This window comes from Excalfactoria chinensis, chromosome 1 (genome assembly GCF_039878825.1).
Source record: "Excalfactoria chinensis isolate bCotChi1 chromosome 1, bCotChi1.hap2, whole genome shotgun sequence".
Lineage (NCBI taxonomy): Eukaryota > Metazoa > Chordata > Aves > Galliformes > Phasianidae > Excalfactoria > Excalfactoria chinensis.
Window position 1 is genome coordinate 56,897,112 of NC_092825.1, and position 23,932 is coordinate 56,921,043.

Genomic DNA, 23,932 nt, shown 5'->3' on the forward strand with positions numbered 1-23,932 from the left:
GAGTGTGTGTGTGTGTGTGTGTGTGTGTGCGTGAGCGCGCGTGGGGCGGCCAGGCGCCTCCCCGCAACCCGCGCCGCTCTCGCCGGTGCGCCGGCGGCCGGGCAGAGGGGCCCGGTCCGGCAGCCGGGGCATGGAGAGCCTGCTGGAGAACCCGGTGCGCGCCGTGCTCTACCTGAAGGAGCTCACCGCCATCGTGCAGAACCAGCAGAGCCTCATCCACACCCAGCGGCAGCGCATCGACGAGCTGGAGAGGCGGCTGGACGAGCTGAGCACCGAGAACCGCAACCTGCGCGGACAGCAGCCGGCCCCCGCCGAGCCCCCCGCCGCCCCCGCGCCGCCCCCGGGCCCTCCGGCCGAGCAGCCCCCGCCGCAGCCGCCGCCGCCGCCGCCGGGCCAGCCCGAGCCGCTCCAGCACCACCAACAGCTCCCGGCGCCGCAACCCGCGGGCAAAGCGGCCACCGCGGGGCCGAGCCGGGCCGCCGGGCACCAGCATCCCGCTGCGCAGCCCCACCAGCACCCCGGCGAGAAGGACGGCAGGGAGAAGAGCTGCTGCTCCGCTCTGCTCCAGCACAAGGCCCCCCAGGCCATCGGGAAAGGCATCCTGAGCCGGAGACCTGAGTGAGTGAGGAGGGGAGAGGGGGCGGTGTGCGGGTGGGTGGGGAATCCCTCCGTGGGAGAGAGGGCAGAGCGCGGATCGGAGCCGGGCGCCTCTGCCGTGTGCAGTTGCGGGTGTCTGCGGGCCGCTCACCCGCGCTGCTCACACACAGCACCGTGCCCTCATTGACTGTCATAAATAAATCGGTCGCTGAGGAGGTGAGCACGGTGCAGCCCAGGAGGTGAGAAGCTCTGCTAAGGACAGCAGCTTCTGTTTGCCTTAAGTCACCGTTAGGAAGATCCCCACTCCTTCCCGAGAGCTGGGATTTCCTGCCCTCACTGATGCAAGGGTCTCGGGTATGCGTTATGCTGCACGTGATGTGTGTGGGTTCAGAGAGATATAGATGCTGTTCGTATGTTTGACGTACACGATGCATCTCACACTTCTGTGTCTGTTGCCTTAATGTATATATTTTCGGTGAGCGGCACCTGATACTGATCCAGCTCCTCAAAAGGACAAAGTATTTTTGCTGGTCTTTCCTCTTCAGTAAAGAAAGCTTCTACTAGAGCTGAATACTGATAATGGTCCCTGTGCATGCGTGTCTAGTAAACAAGGATGAGCATTCCTGCTGATAGCCGGTGGAAGAAGCTACTATGGGAGAGTCACATTTTCTTGGGTTACGCATCCACTATATGCCATCGGTTCACCAGCTGGTAATTACAGCTGTACTGGGCTACATCGAGGCACTTTCAAAGCAGGGGAATGTATTCTACTTGAATCCAGGGAGTGAAGTTAGGAATAGAATGAGCGCAGTCTCTGATGTGGCTTCTTTTACGTAAGAAAGAAGCTGAAGTAAGTAGTAAAACTAGATCGACGTTTCTTTCCTAGAATAAGCCCTATTGCTTTGCTTGTAGGCATGTCGAAAACAAATAAAGTATGCAGCACTATGTATAGAGCAAAATGTTTCCTGCATCTCTTTTGACACTTTAAATGAAAGGCCCCCTTCTCTCTCATGTTGGCTTTGAATGCAGAAGCATAACTACGACATGGAGCTGGATTTTCAGCTGGTGCTGAGTGGAGTTACAGCACTTCATAAAAGCAGAGCATCTCTCACATGATTCTGTGAAAATCATGGGAGAAATTACTATTGAGGAAATACTATTAAAGGATTATGTGCAGTGAAGGCATGCTTGAATCCCAAAAGACAGATCCGTGCTCCTAAAATACTGCACTGTGATGAATCAATGTCGCAGTCACTACTTAAAGGGAATGTTCTGATTAATACAGAGAGCGTTGAGATAGGTGTAAGTACTTGCATTTGCAGGATCCGGCCCTTATTTATTTAGCATGCAATGAATGAAGTTTTAAAAAGACACAGCATGGGGCCAGACCCAGAGCTTGTGCCAACTGCTGTACATCCAGAATAGATTAGTTTAAGTCACTCAAGTCAAAACTGTTAAGAAACCCGTGTAAAAAATGCACTATCGACCTAATTGGTTCTTAAATAGTGAATCTCTGCAGTGAAGGCTCTGTTAGAAACATCGTATCAACAACAGCTTTCGTTTCTTCTGAACAGAGTTTCTAACATACGTCATTAGGCAGATTGAGGAATCAATTTTTGTGCATGAGTCTAAATACCTCCTTATCTGAGATTTTTGCGGTGGGATTTGACTGAGGGAAGAATCACAGACCTTTCCTTCATATCCAGAGGCACAGAGATGTGTACTAAGAACACTGTTGATTGCTGACATTTCATACCATAATCTGCATGACAGATAGATAGATAGATAGATGGAGAGATAGGTAGATAGGCAGGCAGGCAGGTAGATAGATAGATAGATAGATAGATAGATAGATAGATAGATAGATAGATAGATAGATAGATAGATAGATAGATAGATGGATGTATCCTTTTTGTGCTGGGGATAACAGAGCAATCCCTGCAGCACTCTTCACTCAGGCAGATTAAAATAGACTGCTTCTGTTTCCTTCTATAGCTTAGGCATACCAAAATCTTTGTGTAGAAAAGCAAATTTGAGAGATGCAAAACAGTCCACATTTCTCACTCCTGCAGGTTTCTTTCTTTTTCCCATTGATTGTGTTCACTGAGTTTCATCCTCTCTCATCTCAGACTGTTAGAAGGAAATCAGAGACCGCAAAATCTAACTTAGCATCAACTTAGAGGTGGAGGATCTTTCACCGCCTATTTGAAAGCATGCCCAGTGTCCCTTGTGATCCAGCTGGCCAACCTGAGAGTTGTATTTTGGATTCAGTGTGACAGCAGGGGACACATATGTTGATGCTTACACAGATTAGGTATCTGCGCTCCCTTCCTTCTTCCCTAAAAATTAATATGGTTTTTTCTTTTTTTCCCCTGTATGATTTTTTTTCCCTGAAATTCATTGTGCTCTATTTTTTCACCTTAGCCTAGAGCACAGGAACTGCCTTTTCACTACAGAAAATGGCCACTCTAAACAGAAATTATATTTTAACCTGATGAGATGCAGTGGCTGAAATTAGTGGCGAAAGCAGCACCCAGGCGGTGCCCGTCTGTAATGGAATTTCCTCTGCATCACAAAACAGAGGGGTCTGGTCAGCGTGTTTGAATGTCCTAGTGATGCCCCTTCTCACTTCAGACACAGCCCAGGGATTTTGCTCATTTTGAGCTAGGACTGAGCTATTTATGCAGCCCAGCTCACCTCAAGCTCTGGATGGAAGTGAAGAGCTGAGCTTTTGGGCACGCGTGACAATTCATGTCAAGTAGGGCAGTCTTCTGTAAGGGGCTTGCAAGAAAAAGCCACGATAGAGGCTTCTCTTCTTTTAAGGAAAAGTTGAGTCTTATTTTCATGATTAGATTTCTTCAATAAGTGGTTGCTGTTTAAATGCATTTTTAAAGAGGAAAAAACATAAATCATCCTCCAGAAGAGAAGAATTGCTCAGTTTTGCAGAGGCTTGCTAATTGTTGCTGCATATTGCGTGCGAGCGGTGGCACGGAGCTTACCTATGAAAGGAGAGACAAGCGGAAAGGTTTTGCAAAGATCCTCGGCAAGAATTAGGCTGATTATTATTCCACGGCATCTGTCTCTTTCTACCTTAGGAATCTATTGCATAAGCACCTCACAGCTTTAAAAACAAAAAAATAAGGTCATTCGTCATGGAATGTTTTGCTTCAGAAATACAGGTTGCCAAATTTACATTGCTTAGATCACCCTTACTAGGCAGCTTCTTGTCTTAAGGGACCATCCCAAAGTATCATCAAATGTGAGTCTAAATGTTCCTTCCCTTCTTTATCAGGAAACTGCCTTCCTTTCCAATCCTCAGTGCTGGTCACCGAGTATCAGAGAAGTGCCACAGGGCTGAATTTAGCACATTGACTCTAAATGGCCTGAATCCTGCAGTCTTTTTTGTCAGTGAAACTCTCTCCATGGGAACTCTGCCTATAGAAGGACTTTGGATTTTAAGCCTGTGCATTATCTGCAGAACTCACTTTGATTAATTCAATTGCAATAATAGCCAGTATTCCATTATAGTTCTTTCCACTGAAAGGCTCAGATGCAATTTATGAGCGTTCTGCGTAGCATTGCAGGTCTTCTCTCAGCTATGTCACCAACACTGAAAACAGGGTGTAGAAAGAGTACAACATGAAGAAGCTAAATACTTCCTTTAAACTATTAGTCTGTGTTTGCTCTATAAGATCATCTCCTCATGCAAAACAAACTCTCAAAACTCTTAGAAGAATATTTCTACAGTGTTTCCCAGAGGTCTTACAGCTCGTATGCATTTGCATTAGGTTGTAACCCGTTCTATTTCATTTTGTGTTGGGATAGGATAGTATTGTTTATCTCAGTAGAGAGACACATTTTAAAAGACAATGTTAGGCTCACTTAGTTGGTTTTGTGGTCTGAGGCTGTTTGCTATATTTTTGTTTAATTTCAAAAGCTCAATTATGTAACTTTAAACTGAAGATGTTGCATATTCAGAGGTGCTGCTTTCCATAATTTTTTCCTTTTAACTATGCATTAATGTTCTATTCTATGGATTATCTCCAGGGTAAAGGCATTAGACAAAATCCCACTGATTTCAATGGATACTAACAATAACTGTAAATATTATGGCTTACTATTAACATATTTTGCTATATTTGCGCATTGCACCAGGAAAAGAAAAAAAGAAAAAAGAAAAGGAAAAGAAAAGAAGGAAAGGACAGAGGAACTCTGAATTGCTTCCATACTCCCAGTTACCCATTCCCTTCACTCTGGGTGATTTGCTCGTTGCTTTCATTCTTTATACTCATATTTCCCCCTGCCTATTTCAGAGTTCAGTTCCCCTGAGGTTTCACACAGCAGAAATAGTTCCATTGGTGCTGCTCCGGGTTCTGCAGATCTGTATGAACGATGCACAATTTCCACCATCAAAAGTTATTTGGAGTACGTTGCTGTAAGCTGGTTTCAAATGACAGAGGTTTACATTGGCATAGCTACATAGGTGCTAAAGCCCTGCATAGATGAGGCTGAAATAAAGATCACAGTGAGAGGAAAAAAAGAAAGTTGATTCTATGAATGTGTCCCATTTTAGGATGCATTTGTACTGGTTCCATTCACATGGTAATCAAAGACTTTCTTTATGGTTTGAACACACCTGTGTCACATCTGCATCAGGGCCGGTAAAGACATGGGAAAAAGAATATGAAGTTAATGATTCATAACAATATTATAAGAAATCGCAGAAAAGAAGAAAGAGAAAGGAAAATTCTCAGTTTAGGAAGAGTTCAGGATGAAATCAGTGGTTCGAAATTGCTTTGTAAAGGTGGCATGAAGAATTCCACCCACAGGGACAGTACCTGTATGGTGCAGTGTGATATCTTGGCCGGAGCAATGTAGTATCGAGGCCTAAAAATACCATTGTAGGAAATCCCTCTGGCTTTCTGGAAGCCTCAAGAGGTAGCAACAAGGCAGGAATCTGTGTGAAATGCTGCCTAGTGGTGCTTCGGACAGATGCTGTTGGGTTCTGAGTCCTGAGCCCTGTTAGAGCAGAGCCTGCAGTCACAAAGACTCATACTGACCTTTCAAGAAGAGAGGCTGAGGATGAAAGCAATAGCAAAAGATGTGCATTTTTAATGCTTAAGTGGAGGGGTGCAAATATATTGTTTTGTTTTTCTTGTTAGGTAGAGAAAATTTTATGTCACTCAGTTATATGCTTTATTGTAGCCAAGCTTGCTGGTAGCAAGGGTGCCTTTCTTGTATACATTTTGTGTTGTCCAACTTGGTGTCACTTCGGAGGCAGACTGGAGGTTAAGGCTCGTAGATGGACTTCAGGAGCAATGGACTCACATGGCAGCACTGTTAGACATCAGAAGAATTCTTGCATGACTGTTTGGTAATTTTATGAAAGGGAAAATACCTCAAATGAATAGGTTTTTAAAATGCCCTTGAGAATTCCTCCCAGGTACTCAGTGCCAGGTGACTGTTAGGTGGGCTGTTCCATAATGTGCAGCACATACAGAGTAGAAGAACACCCATTCTCAGACTGCAACGAGCGACCGATGTTTCCATGTCCATCACAAAATGACGTGCACACGGGAATACACAGTTCGGGCATGGTATATCGTTCATGTGTGCAGCAAGTGGCTATTCATGTGAGGCATAGTACTCATCCCCACCTATACCATACATGAAATTATTTGCACTTTTACTCAGTGTAAGCTGCAGTAATCTTGGGATGCCTTTCTAGTCCTCTGATGACACCAGAGCAGACCTTGTCACCTGGCACTTTGGTTTTCGTTTAGTTTTTGCTTCCTCTCTCTACTCATTCGAAACAACTGCTTACCCGATAAAGCAAAGCGTATTTCTTCATGCAAAGCACCTGTGGACAAACTGATGTGTTTAATTGTAGTGATTTCCCTATCTTGACCATCTAGATTTTATTTGTTCTGCCCTCGAATAAAAGTGGAAAGTGTAAAAAAGGGCTTTTAAAATCTTTTAAAAGAGTTAATCTTTCTGTACCTGGGGTTTATACACCCTCTGTTGCTTTCCCCAGCCCCCTTCCCCCTTCTGTTTCTCAGCAATGTTTTCTTCTTTCTCTCTCTTTTCCCCCCCCTTCATTCTCTGGAGTGAAACCTTTTGTTATTTCTCCCTTTGAAAAACATTAGAGATAGCCAGAAATATTCCTCTGCGAAACAGATGGAAAATATTTCACTTGCCATAAATTACCTGTAGCCTCTGATCATTACTTGGGCTGCGTTCCATAGAACCATGTAGGAGCACACGAGCAAATGAGAAAAGAGTCGTTTGTGGAGACAGAGCCTGAAATAAGACTTTTTTTTTCCCCTTTCTTTTTCATGCAATTTTTAGAAATTATATGTAATTTTTTTCCCCCCAGAGAAGGGTATCCTGAAACAAACTAGTAATACTCCTGTATTCATCTATACTGCAGATTGCAATTTCATTTAGTTAAGCTCTAGGTAAGAAAATGAGAGTGTTTTCTATTGGATTTGTTCTGCTCAATGGCTCTGTTTAAGAGGCAGAAAGATCTCTTAGTGAGAGCAGTCTTAAAATCAAAGTTCAATTCCTCCTAATATATTTTTAACAGACTTCTGATGCTGGACCATCCCTTTCATCTCTGTATATTTTAAGATCTGTAGCAAAGCAGCTGGGGATATATTGTTACAGATAGCAGTGGGCAGGCAGGTCGGGAGCAGTCCTTTTTATATATTTCAGCATAGGAGGAAGCATAAATCTCCCACTGGTGTTTGAATGTGTACCACAAGGCAATACGTATATTTGCACGTACGAGATGGAATGCATTTGCATGAGCATTTGTCTAACATGTCTAAGAGCAAAGTTGAAACAGCACCTAGCTTCTGTGCTTTTTACATACAGAAAGGCAAATTGTCAGCTGGAGGAGATCAGTGTATCTTTGCTGACGTCAGTACAGCCATGGGAATTTGCATCACCTGAGGATCTGTACCAGATTTTGTGTATCTGTCCTCACACACAAATACACATGCATCTGCTAGTGTAAATGAGTGTTGACAATAGCAATAGCGACTCATCGCAGAGATGGCGTTGAACAATGAGAAAGCCATAAAGCAACATTCTGATTCTCCATGTAATAGGTTTGCAATGTCTTCTCACCGTATTTTAATTTAAGGTCAGCGTTTTGGTACTACAGGATTATGAAGATATATTTGTTCTGTTTAATAATGTGGTGGTGTTGTTGCTTTCCTGTACTCTACTTTGTGCATGAACCCACAGTCTGCTTCTTATTCAGGTATTATTTTTATTGCCTTTGCTAAGATTGTGTTCATTGATCAGCTGTTATTTTCATGTACTCTGAAGTTACAACTTTCTGACAGGGATAGGACGGGATCAATATTTTCCGTGATTAGTCACATCTGAGCAGGGATGTTTTGGGGAAATGGAGCTGCTTCTGAAGGAAGAAAAAATGACAAAGCTTGTCCTTTCTGCCCTCTTTTAGGCAAGGACCAGGGGGGTCGGTGAGCTGCAGAGCTAATGAAGCTTAGCTTGCAAAAGTCCTGTGTCATGGTGATGTTTTCCAGTGCTTGACAAGATGTGAGATCTGATCTAAGTTACTCCTGGTGCTGAGGCTTTTGTAACATCTGTCTCCAACATGGACACTTCTATGTAATGAGTTCAGTTCACACTGAATAGTTTTCCGCAATGGAAACTACAAAGTTCTCTTCCTTCAACGCCATCTGTGATCAGTGTTACCCACTCAAACCCGACTTAGTTACAAAGTAGGAACTAATGCACACACACACATACACACAGAAAGGTAAAGGTACGTACCTTGAAAGAAAAAATAAAATATATGGTCCCAGACAATGTATTTTACTGTGGAATCCAGGCAGTAAAACCCCAGATAATTGTTTTGAAATTAGCTTACGAGTACTTCAAAGTGGCCGGACAGCCCACTCCAAACCTGTGACCCTTTCACAGAACTAGTGTTCTGTGTATGCCTTTTAAAAGTCTTGGAATATTAAAGTTACAAAGAATTGGGAAATTACTGTAGGAATCCAATGGGCATCTAGGTGGAGATCTACCATTGCTGAATGAAGACTGTTGCTCCTCCTGGATTTGCACTTGAAGTTGGTGGATCATTTTAATCCACCTGCCAATATTTACATGGACGTAAGCTGCTTTTGAGACAGTTGCTACCAAATAGTTTGATTTATGTTTGCTGAAACACACTAAAGCATCTACATCTTTCTCAAAACTAGTACAAAACTGACACTTAGAATGTTATGAATCTTAAGGAGTCATGGGGTTTTCTTCAGGCTTTCTATACTTGGATGTTTCTTCTTCAAATTCTGAACTTTCTATTAACATTCAGGACCTCACTGTCAATCTGTTTGTCTCTGTCATGTAGATTTCCAGGCAGTCCTCCAAAGTGATTCAAACTATTCTGGTCCAGTGAGAGAGTTGTTCTGACAGTTCCTCCTTCAGCCTCAGCATTCTGCATCTTCCTGCTGCTGAGCATGCATGGAAACCACCTCCGTGGAACACTCTCACATCTGCCTCTTGGAGAGGTATGGTTTTGGCCCTGAGGTCCTTAGTGGACTTCGTACGTGGTGGCATTTTCCAAAAGACCTCTCCAGATTTATGGAGATTATGAGCTCTCTTCCTCCTTCAGTTATGGAACCAAGCTCGGGCCTGTCCTTCCTTGGTTTTAGCCCCCCAAGAGAAATACTGTTTCTGTCTCTTTGGGGCTGTTCCAAGAAAAGTTTCATCTTTACAGTCATTCCAGCATTCTCACAAAGTCCTTCTCTTTTGTTTGCTGGTTTTTAATTTGCAAGTCCATTCCCAGTAGGACACCAGTGAATTGCCTGTGTCTGCCTAGGTACTCATATGGCCCCCTTCACCACAGTAATGGAGTATCTGGATTTGTCCTCAGGGCTTGTGCTCATACCCACATATACTGGATTACTAAACTTTATCTGAACTTGCACAATGTCTGAGGAATCTCTGTTTTCTGGTCATTCCTTGGTTCTCATGCCAAAGACCTCTCTTCAAGCAGTTTTCTTGTATAATGTCTTATGCCAATAAATCTATATCCAGTCAAACTCTTAAGATAGGTAGACTGAATGGCTCTGATCAGTAATTCATGCTATTTTGCAGTCCAGGTAAGTCTAAGAGCTAGATTTTATTATCACTTAAATGAAAGTGGCTGAACTCACTTAACTATGTAGCTTCAAACTTGACGAGATGAGAAAGAACACTTGTATGTATCATTGGATATTATGGTTCTTCTTGAACTGCCTCATGTCCTATTACAGGGGCTAGTCAGTCTGAATTAGCTATTAGTCTATCAGATTCTGTACATACTTGCTGTATCAGTCATTTGGGATGGCACAGCCAATGGCTGTAATGTTTCCCCCAAGAATTCATTACTCATTTGGGAAAATACTGATCTCCATGTTAGCTGTAGCAACATCCACTGCTGGTCCCTTGTTCCTGCTAAGAAAGGATTGAGTTTATCAAGCTGAATACATAAACATTTGACTTCAGTAGACATGCTCTGTCTGTAACTACTGTACCACCTCTGTCACTTCTTTTAGCAAGCTTTTATATAGCCAAGAGGACAAAGAATACCAGAGTGTGTGTTTGATGTATAAAAAGCATTGGCCATAAATAAATAAACAAATAAATAAATAATTCATTCTCAAGATATTTAAAGATATTTATCCTCCCAAATGTGAAAGAAAGTATCTACTTATTTTTTTAAGAGCAGAATCAGACTCTGTTTGCTTTCAGCAAGTTATTTTGCAGATCAGTAGAAGAGGAAAAACTAGTGACAAGGGAAGAGAAGAGGAATAGAGGAGTCTACAGTGTGTCTCTACACTGCTATGGGCAACCCTCAGGCTGGTTTTAGGTCCATATTAGCCTGATCTTCAAATCCCAAGCCTGAAAACATGTTTGAAGCATTGCCTCAGGACCGTGGATGCCTGCATCTACATAATCTCCAACTTCTTGCAGTAGTCATAGAGTAGGATATACCACTCTTCTGGGTTCTGCAAGGGTTGTCTGTGCAGGGAGATATAAACCAACAGAAGAGGGGACAGCAGCGTGGCAGAGTTAGACCAGCAAGGAGAAAGGACCCACTAGAAACTAGAATGCAGGAGTACCAGAAGATCCAGAAACCTTATTGTGCAGAGGCCATCAAGTTTTCAAATGCCTGGTTCATTTATGTATGACTGTAATGATACCTTGTTGTAGGTAGGGGGAGAGAGGGAATGACAGGGGTTTGTGTTCGGTTTCCATGAGGCTTCCTATTCAGGAGAAATTCCTAATAAACAACACATACTGAACATTACACTTAACAGATACTAACTGGTTGAAGGAGCTTCCCAATCTGTGAGTCCTGTGCTCTAGGAAGGAACACGCTACTGTAAGCCCAGAGTGTATGTGACTAGTTCTCATCACTGTGGGATGTGAGCACCTGCTTTTCAGGGCAGATGTTGGGGACCTTACCCACCCATGTCCCTTCACAGTCTGCACACACAAACAATAAATGATATTATTCCCGTTCACGTGCCAATGGAAATCATCATTTTCCTCTCATGATTTTGTCTAATTGACAGCTGGGCACATTCTTAATTGTTTTCCTCTTGTGAAGTTATTTTCTCTTTCGTGACATTGGTTTGGGATGCTAGGAAATCCTCACTGAGCTGTTCGCATCCCAATACGTCAAGCACAAATGACAGCATGACTTACAATGCAGTAAGGAATCAGAGCAGTTCTGCTGCAGGCTTCATTATAAACTGCAATGGTCAACTCTCATATCTTATACCAGAAACAGCTGCATTTCAGAGATGATCATATATACACATTTTATATAGTGCTCTGGGAAGTAATGTACTTGTTTAAAAGTGGGATACTGTCAGTGTATTTTCTTACCAATGTCTAAAATGGCAGCAAGTAGCAACTATGCAAGCTTTTCTTCTAGCACATTGCTCACTGTGACAAGATCTTGCTGCAAGATGAATGATAGAAAGACCATGCAAGAATAAGTAATAACAATACCACCAACTCTTCTGCATTACTCTTTTATCAGTAGACCCTTTACTGCTTACAGAGTCAGTCCTCGTTTTACAGGAGAGGATAAAAAGATGGAAAATGTTTTGCTTGAGTTCACATGGCTATCCAAAGCTGAGAGTAAAGCCTGTGTCCCAGGGCACTGATCTGTCAAGTAAGCTGTAGTGCTTTGGAAGAAGGAGACAAACAGGACAAGAAGTGTTAAATGTTATGAGGTCACTTCTATGGCATAAATAACATTGCCCTAAATACTGAAATCTGATTCATTCTCTGGACAGCTTGATAACAGGAAGAGTTTTGCCCAGATAATAGTCTTGAGTTTGGCCAAAAATCCTTAACAGCCACTCATGATTGGTGTCAGATATAGACATTAGAAACAGTGAGCAGTGGGAGCTGGAGATAAAGTTGAATCTTGAATATAAGGAACTAAGACACATGGTTTCAAGTTGGCAGAGCTGTGAATATGCATTGCATGTAAATCCAGCAGTGTTTACATAGGTACCTAGTTGAGCAAGAAAGTGTGTCTGATTGAAAAGGTAATGCCTAAGTTGCTGGAGCATATCTTGTTTCTTGCAGCAATCAGTCATTACAGGTTACCAGGAATGGGGTAGGGTAACAAAAGTAGGTAAGCTAAGAGTCCATGGTCTCTGTAGTTTCAGTCTGGTTGATGTGAGACAGGTCAGGAAGCATGTAGAAGACACCCAAATCATTCCTCTCATGGGAGCTAAAAGAAGAGCCTCCCACAGAGGTAGGCAGTGCATGTGAGCTAGGGAAGTAGAAAGTAATTATCACAGCTGTGCATGTGAATGAGTAGACAAAGTGCCTTCTCCAAAAACCCATGTGTACCAAGATACAATTCCTTCTTCCCACAGCTATATTTTCTCCCCCACTCTTCTGTTATTAAATACAGAGCCATATTGTGGGTCTGATGCCTCTATCCCTACCTCCCCTGACACAATTGCAGCAGTACCAAGTCATGCAGACAGTCTCAAAGTCTTGTTATGTTGTATCTCCTTGGATGAGGCAAGGAGAATCTATGTCGCTTAATGGATTCTGGGCTGAGATTCTCATCTCCACTAATAAGGAGTGTATTTGCCTTCTCCAGTCCATCCAGTTTTCAGTATGGTGTTCCATTAGCTCAGTTTGATTATCTCTTCCTACCTCTTTGAGAAGGATCTTGTCTTACAAGAGATGATGAGAAAGAGCTGGAACAAGGGCAGGAATGCCTTCAGGATGTGAATGTGCATTGAATTTTTCTGGAATTCCTTTCTCTGAATAGCAAGGAGCTATTTATGTTGGTTACTTTTTCCTCTCAGCATGCACTGGAAGAGGATACTGATTTCCTCAGTTTGAGGGGACCCTGTACCACATAGAATCAAGACCTCGATCTCTTCATCTTCCAGCTCTATTTGTTTGGTTTTGTTTTTCCAATATTTCATTACTCCATTTATTAACATTATGCACAAAATTCAGGACTTGCGTGGCTCCTGATAGCAACAGAAGCATTTGCAAAGATGCTAGCAAGAATGAAACTGGCCCCCAGGAAGAGAGTTGGGGCCCCTTCTCCCAACTTCACTGACTCCTTCCAGACAGCACCTCCTGTTCATTCTGACTTACCCAGCCCATTTATCTTTCTCCTGACAGTTACATCTTATTTTTCCTCCTCAAGCCTCCATTTTGCAGCTCTGATGCAAGAGGCCAGTAATGTAGATGGCAGCTGCATTGTGGCATAGGGATACAACACTGCCGAGAGCAAGGCTGTGATGAAGACTTCTGTGACTGGATTCCAGGATAACAGCTGGTGGGAGAATGGGCATCATTTCATTCCTGCAGGTACTGAACAACTAATCAGTAGAGTGAAGTGGCATGTAACTAATACACCTTAATTCACAAGGCAATACATCTTCCTTCTACATCTTCCTCTAGATATACATCTCTGTGCAGAGAGATGAATTCTGAAGGAATGAGAGGTGCAAAAGTAGATCAACATATATATTCACTCATGACTAGCTGGGTAGTAGTCCAAGTGAGATGTGCTTCGTGTCACATACATCCAGTTTTTACATCTGGGGACTATAATGGATTTCAGGAACCCACTGGATTAACAAAATCAGTGGTAAGGAAGGACTGAAAGAAACATTTTCTTGATCACTTTATATTAAGAACGTACATTTGACTGTTTTGTTTAGTGTTATGGTCATGACTGCAGGAAAAAAAGATAGCTCTTTTGGCTTGAGTTTTGTGCTTCAAAGAGTAAGTGACCACATTTTGAACCTGTACTGAGAATGCTCCAGAGACAGCTTCAGAAGAAGCTCTGTGTAATCAGAAAGGAATTTGTGCTAAAAGAAGGAAAGAACTAAATGGAGATTTCTAAGCAAGAGGTAGTTGAGCTTCAGAAACTTCTGACTGCTTTAAAAGAACAGGTGGGCTCAGGAGGCAAACAAAATGCTGTCTTTTCTGTTATCAAATAAAACAAAGAGCCATAGTTGCATATCAGAGAATTGATACTACGAAAAGCAAATGTAGCCTATTTCAGAGTGATCTGTCAGACCGCAGGCCATGGAGCTAAAAGATGCCACTGTTTCTGACCAGTATGCAGTCTGGCTGGTGCTGTGAGATCCTCAGCTGTCACAGCTTTGTTTCATCACAAACATTGAGATGTATTTATTGATGCTAATTCTATAGCAGCGGATGCTCTTATTTAAACTGAAACAGTACATTTTGCCTACTACTACTACAAGCCTCTGCTAAGCCAGAAAAGTAGAGAGACAATGCAGGTCCAGAACTTCATTTGCAAAGTAAGGTCTATGATATGAGGAGGAAACAGAATTGGAGGAAATGATACTACGGGACTCAAGTGAAGACAGTATGTTGTGCAAAGGGCTGGTAGGTGCTTTATGATGAGCACTATTGGTGAGACATTGCTCGAAGGAGCAAGACTTGAATAGCACGGGGCAGAGCTGTGTGGATGGATAGGTGTGTGCTAGTAGAGTTTGGTTGTACTGGCAGCTGCACAGGTGCTCAGGACTAGGCTGGTATAGGCTCCAAGTAAGGAGAAACTGCAGAGCTGCACAAGGGAAGCCTTGCCTGCACTCTGCTTGGCACCAAGCAGTTGCTATTAATCTTTCACTTCCCTAAGCACTGATATTCATCTAAATTATGAAAAAAGGTTTCTCAAATACAGCAGGAAAGGTTCTTTAGCTTCATATTTATGAACTTAGATAAAAGAGAACTTGATATGAATCTAGAAAAGTGACATCTCAATTTTATCATGCCCATCATGATGATGAGTACAAGTGTGGGTTGATTACTTGCTCCTGACCCTTCTCGATCCCTCTTGCTTTCTAAGGTTCTGCTTCTCAGGGAACTTCTATTCTCTGAACAGTTCAAGCTGTTCTTTGTCTTTTCATCCTTTTGGCTTCCACTGGCACCAAGCAAGAAATTGCCTCATTTGCTAATAGATATTCTAGTTAATAATAGCAAATCCATCCACTGAGAATATTTCTTGCCTGTTTTGCAAGATGGGAATGCTGTTTTAATGGCACAGTGCTGGCACACAAGTGGGAATGCTTGCACCCATTTATGTAACTGAATGTTGACACACAGTCTATTCACCTGAGACTTTCTGATGGCCCCTGTTGCTCACCAAATCATAACTGTGACGGTGGAGAAAGCACAGCAGTTCCATTGTCAACTGAAAATCTCCTGGGTCTAAAGGCTTGCTGAATTTCTGTCATGCAGAGTTTCTGGGCATGCCTTCATTGGCTGTTTGGGGATTTGACTGTGGAGAATCTGAACCAATTTTCTCCGTAAGGCTTTTGATGCTGTTAATTATTAATTTCATAATAATAGGTTTTCAAGAAAAGATAGATCGAGCCATCTCCCAAACAGTATTCGAAACAGATCTTCTACAGAGTAACTATAGATCCAAGGAACAAAATTATTCATATTCTTTCTTTTAGATGTCTCCTAGACACTTTGTACATATTTCCTCTTTGATTTATTTTGGCATAAATGGAGAATAACCATTGGAGACAAGAAAAACAACTCAGTGGAAGCCCATAGCTATGAACAAATACAAGTGAGGGGAGAGCAGAGGTCCTTGAAGTTCTGTTGGGCTCACAGAAAACAAATGCAGATATAATTAAACTCTAAGTAGGTGGATTGAAGACTTAAGAGGAAAGGCTATTTCAGATATAGTAGAAATAGAGGCTGCATTGCTAGCTAAGAATTATCTTGAGTAAGCGAACAAGAAGAAGGGTAGCACTGTAGTCAGTGGTGCCTATTTGTAAGAGAACAATTGGCTGTAGTAATAGACGTGGCGTGGGTCCCAATGGCATAGCAGCTGTTCTGTGCACTGCTGCATATCTCAAAGTTCATGCCCATTCTGCTTATATTACAAGCAGGCAAAGATGCATAGAAGAACTATAGAAGAACTTTTTTTTTTTTTTTTTTTTTTTTTTTTTTTTTTTAATTATTACTTGCCTTTTTTAGGCTCAGACTTTTATTTTTCAAACACTCAAAACATGAATTCTTCCTTCTCCTGTTAACTCATTTTTTTTAAAGTGTATTGGAAAAATCAGTTATATGTATGTTGTATATATAACATTCCAGTATTTAATTTTTCTTTAATACATTAAAACAAGCAAACAAACAAACAAACAAAAAAAAACCTCAAAGGAAATTATCATCGCCAAAACACTTCCTAACTTTATCCTACTTTCATCCCCCATCACTAACTTATTCCCAACACATGGAGTCAAGACTAAAAACCCTACCAGGTTCCTTTCTGTAAGGACATGACACAGAAGGAAAAGGTAGTAGCTGAATAAAAACAGTGAGATGAAGAAGGTTATGAATTAGAAACCCGGTGTCATATGAAGGCAACCTTTATAAATGCTAAGGGAGAAAAACCCCGAATATGTTATTTTGCCTTACATTTCACTAGACGGCATTTACAGTTGATGTCTAGTTATGTCCTGTTTTTAGTGTAGTTACTCAGTTGTCATCATTGTCTTCTTTCTTAACAGACCGAGGGTCTTGAGACAAACTTGAAAGCCTTCCCAAAGAGAACTAATAAAGAGAACATTGATACAAGAACTTGTTCAGACAAATGAGTTTCAAGACAGTGATCTATGTAGATGAACTTATGTAAAGAACCTTGCAGTCACTCCAAACCCAACACTACCTGACAGCAGATGTTTTTGTGAAGGAAGTTAAAGGGTGACTGCCACATAGACCTCTCCTGCAGAAGGCTAGGTTTATTAAACAAAATAAAACAAAAAGAATAAATAACTAGAAGGAGAAGATGAGGTAGTAGTAGTAGTACAACCAACTGATCACTTACTCCATTTCAGAGGTGCATGCCACCCGGGAGTCAACAAAACCTCAACGTGTTCATCAGAATGGCATTTAGACTTCAAAAGTTGCTGCTTCTGGGCCAGATGACCTTACTTACTGCTGAAGCATGTGAAGCAATCTAGTCTTAGATTCCAGCATTATTGTTTCATGGAAAGCTAAGGGTGATGTGGAATGTTTTCCATTCTCAAATGTACTAGTATTGCTTGATCCTGGAGGCTCATAATTACCACACAGCCTATTGTACTTCATATGGAGCCCATCAGTGGAGAAGTCTGTAGATTCACCTATGAAGAATAGCCTCCAAATGTGTTTGAATTTCAACTCTATAAGGCTGTACAATTCTTCTATTTTCTCCCTGATTGTTTGTTCTACCTCTTTTTATAATTAACAGTTCCTCATCTTTCATTGGAACATTTCCTTGATTGATTTAAAAGACATAACTTAATCAACTACCAAGGCAGAATTGGGATGCCCAAAGCCTATAATACCACTCCCCATGCATCTCTTGTACTTTTGTTGCTCTCTGTTCATTTTCTTTTCCTGTCATTCTCCTTGGAGGTTTTTCTTCTTATGAGTCTTCCATTGTCCATAAGATCTCACAGCCAGAAAGACAGAGAATTTTTATATTGTATGAGGTCAAACAATAAATGTAAGTGCCATCCTCTTGACCTTTGTGAGATGCTGAGGCTGCCATGGTCTTCCTGAGCCTTTATAAGCAATAGAAAGGCTAAGGAAATGGAATGAAGTGCAGACTAATTTAATCCTGATTCTTGGAGGTCTCAGTATCAGCTTTTACGAAGTCACAGATTTTTGTTCCTTGTAGACAGGAACAGCAATGCAGTAGATGTGTAGCAACAAGAAAGTCACATAACTTTGTTCTACTTGTACTGCAGGCAACAAAACACTTTCTGACAGACTTGCAGACTCTAGCAAAAGAACAAAAGCCTTAACCTGGAAATGATGCTGAAAGAGAGCAGAAATTGAGAATATTGCACACGTCTTAATTACTACAGAATTAAGATGTTGTAAATAAAAGCTGATTACCCTAGAAAGTAAGCCATGGTGTCTGTTCGAAGAAGGAATGTTGGAAAGTATCAGAATTGTAGAATGGCCTGGGTTGAAAAGGACCACAGTGATCATCCAGTTTCAACCCCCCTGCTATGTGCAGGGTTGCCAGCCACCAGACCAGGCTGCCCAGAGCCACATCCAGCCTGGCCTTGAATGTCTCCAGGGATGGGGCATCCACAACCTCCTTAGGCAACCTGTTGCAGTGCGTCACCACCTTCTGTGTGAAAAATTTCCTCCTAATATTTAACCTAAACCTCCCCTGTCCCACTTTAAAGTAATGAGACTGAGGAATTGCATTAATTAACATAACAAATGCCTTGGGTAAAAAATCTCCCCCCCCCCCCCCCACAAAAAAAAAGGCAGAACAGCAACAGACACATCAAACTCCACCCTCCACCCCCATCCCAATTACCTCAGAGGACCATGATTAAGGAACTTAAGTTTTTCTTTTAGACGTTCATATGATTTTGTTCAGAGCACCTGGCACATGAAAAGGCCCAACTGTTAGTTGAACTAAGATGGCCTGCATCTTTCATGTCTGTGTAAAGTCTACCATACTTCGGGTACTATATAAAGGAGAATAAACCCAACAACCTAAAGTGTTTCCAAACATGATCACTCATTCTCTGCCTACTAATGTCTCATTAGCATCTCCTGTCCTCAGCTGTGTTTTAGTTTCTAAAAGTTGACAAGTCAGTCTAATTACAGACTGAGTTCAGCTTTTGGTTGTGGAGTAGAGGGTGATAGGGAAGGACACAAATATTTCTTTTTCTCATTTTAAAGATTGTGATGGAAATTGTAAAGCTCTCGCACCAGCCATTCCTGCTATCACACCCATTCCTGCTAGCCACCACTGGATTTCTAAACAGATTTTCGGAATGAGTATAATTCAGACCTGTACACACATGTGGAAGTTTAGCTTATCCTGTAGCCTCTTTGCTGTTTTATTTTCTAAGGAATGTTTGGCATGCAGTTCCCTTGTGTTCATGGCCACTATCAGTGACGCAAAGGTTATCTGAAGAGCATCCATTTGATGCAGCTATCATATACCTCCTATTCCAAGCGTGCCCTCAAGGTTTCCATATCCATTCCCATGGATTCCATTTCTATAAGGTCCCAGTTTAATGGTCTGCTAGAGGCTTTGGTGTGCTCCTCACAAGAGCTCTTACACTGCAGTGCAATTCAATTTCCATTAATTTGTGGTAGTTGCATACAGTGGATTTTATCAGAGAGGTCCTTGGCATTCATACCCTGCACTGAAGCGCTAGCTTAAGCAGCTAAAAAAACTTCTCAAACCATACACAGCCTTGATGAGGATTTTCAGGTGTGTTCCCCCACTTAGAAGAGAGGAGTCTGAATTAAAGAGTTCAGAGGATTTGTAATTGGAAACAGTTCCATCAAATAATGGCTGTAGACCGGAATTCCCTTCATGCCCTGAGGGGCACTGTACTTTGTTTCCAAGCGAGATTAATATTAATTTCCATTTACAGAATCTTTCTACATTCCAAGTACTCTGGCTGATCATTACCTGCCACTGAGACACAGCTGGCTCAGGGACAGATGGCAGCCCTCCTCTGTGATCAGAGTTACTGTTTCTTCCAGAAAAACTGTTGTTAGGTGTTAGGCTAACCAAGTGAGACCCGGCCATTAGATAGTATATATGGGCGTAGCCCCAGTGATTGCCATTAACCAAATGAAATTTGACAGAAGACTCCAGGTTCAGACAGGCTAGCATGAAACTAAAGAAGTATCCATTTAGTCTTACTAGAAGTTCAAGTGATTTTGGCATTACAACTTGCTGGGCGTGCTGGATCTTACAGCCCTATGCCATGGCGTTGATTCAGTGAAGACTCAGCTAGAAGAGTAGCACCTGCTGCAGCACACCCTTCCATTTGTCTTGGAAGTCTTCAGTCCAACTGTATGCCTAGACTGAATCACTTAGCTTATAATAGTTGACATGAGTGCAGCCTGAAGAAGCATGGCTGTAGGCTCCTTTTGAACTCAGTGAAGGAAGTCTAGAAACTGCAGTGGAAACTTGTCACAGTCTGTTTGCTTTGGAGTCACCCTGATTCTGATTTTGCTATGAATCTCATTGTTCTAAACACAAAGATCTTGCTTCAGTTACTTTTAAAGGAGAGAAACATACTCTTGCAGGTGGCAAGAATGCAATGCATGCAATGCCTGGTTTTGCTCCTAAAGCATTTCCATCTGTTAGTCTTGAACTCGATGAGCCTCAGCATGCACCTATTCTCAGTAATTTCACATCTTTTCCTCTATAAAGACTCCTTATGCTGTAGATTGTACTGGTGATAGGAAACTAAACTGTCAAACACATAGGAAGGGATAACTTTATATTATCATGTTAACATCAACAATTTGGTCACAAATGCAGAAAATAGTGGAAAATAATTAACACATAGAAAGTTGTAAAAGGGCTAAAAGCAATACAATTGTTCTTACATACTCATATAATCCATCCCATACTATTGGTCTCAGATGGTAGGATAAGCATAAGGACACCATCCATCTTTAAAGGACAACTGGTTTTTGAACATGTGCTTCAGTCATCTGTGGGATCCTTAGTTTACCTGCAGTCTATATATAGTTGAGCAGGACAGGTCTTCAGTTCCTACCCAAAAAGGCTTAGTCACATGAGCACTTAGTTTCAAAGAGAATTCAATCTGAAGGCAAAGAAAGTCATTTCTCAGGAGTTCACTAGGTAGCAATAAATATGTACTTTGAAATCTGAAGAACAGCATTCCCATCTGCTCTGAAGGAATAAAAAGGTTGAGTCTTTCAAAGTATCATGGAAAAGGAGCATTTAGATCCTCCAGGGAATACTTGGAACCCTAAATTATGGGCATCCAACCATTTGGCTTGCCTGGGTTGCTCCAAAAGTAATGCTTCCTAATTATTTCCATGGAAACTACAAGCATGATAATACTGTTTAATAGAGCAAATTCTTAGCTACAAAACACTCTTTTGCAACACAGTCACTACCATGAGCTATGCATTTTCATCAGCAATGAACAGGAGCTTGCATGCTGCACTCATAACGATCTGCACCAGCTAAAGTGACCCACTGTCACTGCCACCACTGCTGAAATGCAGCACCCACTGCTTCACTGTGCTCATAGACACTGCTTGCTCTGCATAAACATTCAGAAAGCATTGATGAGTGTCAGTGGATGCCATTTTTTTCTGCATGGAGGAACACAACGTTCTGCCAGAAGTGAGCATGACATGAACAAGGAGGGATTGTGAAGGAAGGGATCATTCTCTGTGGTAAGATGGGGCTTCTTATAAAGGTCTGGTAAAGAGACGGGATCAAGTTTTTGATTGCAACTCAATACATTCAATTTAAAAATTCACAACTAATAAAATATATTTTTTCAGTGCTCTCGAAACCTATTCTCAAATTCCTGTAACAAAATGGAAAGCATGGCGGCAGGTTGATCAGTATTCATAGAACTGTGTTTAACGGTTCCATGAGGATGGAATTGTGCTTGGCACTATCAGAAGAATGGCACCTCCAAGAGGACAGTCTCTCCACTGTAGGAAGTAGCACAGCTTATAATTCAGAAGCCCTTTCCACTGAGCAGGAACATAAGGATTTGTTATACTCTCTCTCTGGCACCATTTGAGAATATTTATGAACACTAAAGCTGGCTAAGAAACCACCTACATGTTTTCAGTGTATGATAAGGTCTCATGAGAACCTGTCTTACAATAAAATGCAACACACAAGAATGAGCAAACTGGGTTGTTACTAGATTTTCCATTGAAAAAGGAAGAATTTTCCATTTCTCTTGGAAGGCCTTTAAAAAAAAAAGTAGACGAACATGGAAAATATAGAAGTGTTTCTTCTGGGCCAAAAAAGCACTTATTTTCAGGAGGAAGTTTGGACTCTGACCAGTTGTCATTTGATGTACTGTCATTCAGACCAAAACCTGACTGTGTTTTCTTGTTTTGGCTTCGAGTGGAAGCGACGTTGGTCATGGCATCTTTGGAAGTTAGCTGTTGGGAAAAGGCACGGTTGTGCCTTTAATTGTACCCATTAACAAAACAAGAAAACTTCCTACTCACGATTCCAGGAATAGCAACAAAGCCTTTTGAGAGGGGATTAGCTGAAATTTCAAGTGTGCCAATACTCCTCAGCTTGGAAAGCTCTCCCAAGCAGCAAGATTAGTCTGCAGAAGGAAACCTGCACAACAGTGATGTGAATTTGGTGTTCAGGATTGGTGACAATGTGTTGAAAACTCCTATCTATTGCATATGAATAAGCACAGTGATAGCAAGTAGGTCTTTCTACTGGCACACTCCAGAAGAATTCATGCCTGTGGGAATCTGCAGAGGTTAAAAACCTTCTAAAACCTAAACGCTAGATCAACATGGAAGAAGGAAAACGACTTCTTCCCAGTCTGCGTGCATCATATGGATGTTTGCTCTCATGTTTTTTTCTCATATGAGAAATTCAACATACAAGAGGAATATGTGTTAGGATTGATCCTGGGAGGGGATAAATCTCGTTATGTGGGGCCTGCGTTTTATTTGCTTATGTTTGATAAAGAGACAAATTCTCAAATGTTTGTATGAAAGCTGGCTGGCAATCATTCCTGTTGACTGGTTGAGGCTTCCCTTTTTGCTGGCTCTCCACCTTGCTTTTTCATTTGCATGCAGTGCCTATTAGTGACAACCAGTTAGTAAGAGAGAGATATTGTTGCTTGCTAGGGCATGCTGTATCTTTTTTGGTCTGGTTATTTTACTAACTCAACCCAAATTAAGTATCTTGCTTGTGCTGCCCTTCATACCTTCTGATTAACCTTCCATCTGAATGGAGACAGACAAGCTATGTAAAATCCTGTAGACTATTAATGTGCGTCTTGAGGAAAGTTACCACTTTTAATGACCCCATGAAATACACGCAAGTTTTAGATATATCCTTTATCTCTAGTTTCCTTGTGCATATGCACCATCTGCTTTTTGCTCTCTAGTAGGAGAGATGAAGACTGTTTTGATTAAATAGTCCTAGAAACTGGAGGAAGTAATTCCAGTGACACCTGTCAGATATCCTCTTTTATCAAAAAAGGGTTCTTTCTCCATAGGAAGACACGAGTACTCAATTTCTTTACTCTTAACATATAGACTGATGTTTTGCCAGCTATTGTGAGATTTTTTATGAGCTTTAGTGGTGCAGCTTTTTTGTTGTGCTGACAAATATCTAGCTGGATGTTATATCTTTCTAGATGTTCTGGCTGTGTTAGTGAGGCTGTATGTTCTCTTTCAGAGAGAAGGCTGGTTGGAATACATTTAAAACTGGCCTATTAATATCAACCAATCAGTACAGACCAGGTTCATTCCTATTCCTTTGGTTTATAAGAGTTAAGAGGCCATTCCAGCCCATTTCCTTTTGCCTTCCCTAGTTACAATGAATGGTTTGACCTGCTCAGAAGAACCAGATTTACACTCTTCAGGTTGAATTTCCCTTTTTAGTGATGCGAGCTCTTTCAATATTCCATTGACAGGTTATGTACCATCTACAGCTGTGCCAGAGCAAGGATGATACTCATTTCAAATAGACACACCGCTTCTTAGATAGACATAGTCTCTTGGGACCACAGTTTAGGCTATGTAGAAGAGCACCAGGGTTCACATGCCATTCATTTCAGGGAAAAATGCTCAATTCTGTTCTTTGGGGCTGCTATGCAGTAAAGGAACTTACAATTACCTTTAAGGGCAGCATCTGGCAAAGTGGGCTATTGATAGAATTGACTTGCGCTCTGTTCACTAGAAAGTTTCCCGTTCATTTTAAAAGGCTTTTTCTTTGCAAATGGTTACAAATCAGTGCAAGGGA

The 23,932-nt window shown here is 41.7% G+C and overlaps 1 protein-coding gene across 4 annotated transcripts in view; it reads left to right on the forward strand.

Moving 5' to 3' along the window:
- IQSEC3 (IQ motif and Sec7 domain ArfGEF 3) overlaps positions 1-23,932 on the forward strand; it is a 104,088-nt gene continuing 80,156 nt past the window's right edge. For all 4 annotated transcript variants that reach the window (XM_072328250.1, XM_072328268.1, XM_072328259.1 and 1 more), the window contains exon 1: positions 1-618. In XM_072328250.1, the coding sequence (XP_072184351.1) occupies positions 131-618 (488 nt within the window). In that variant the 5' untranslated portion in view covers positions 1-130. The remainder of the gene's footprint in view (positions 619-23,932) is intronic.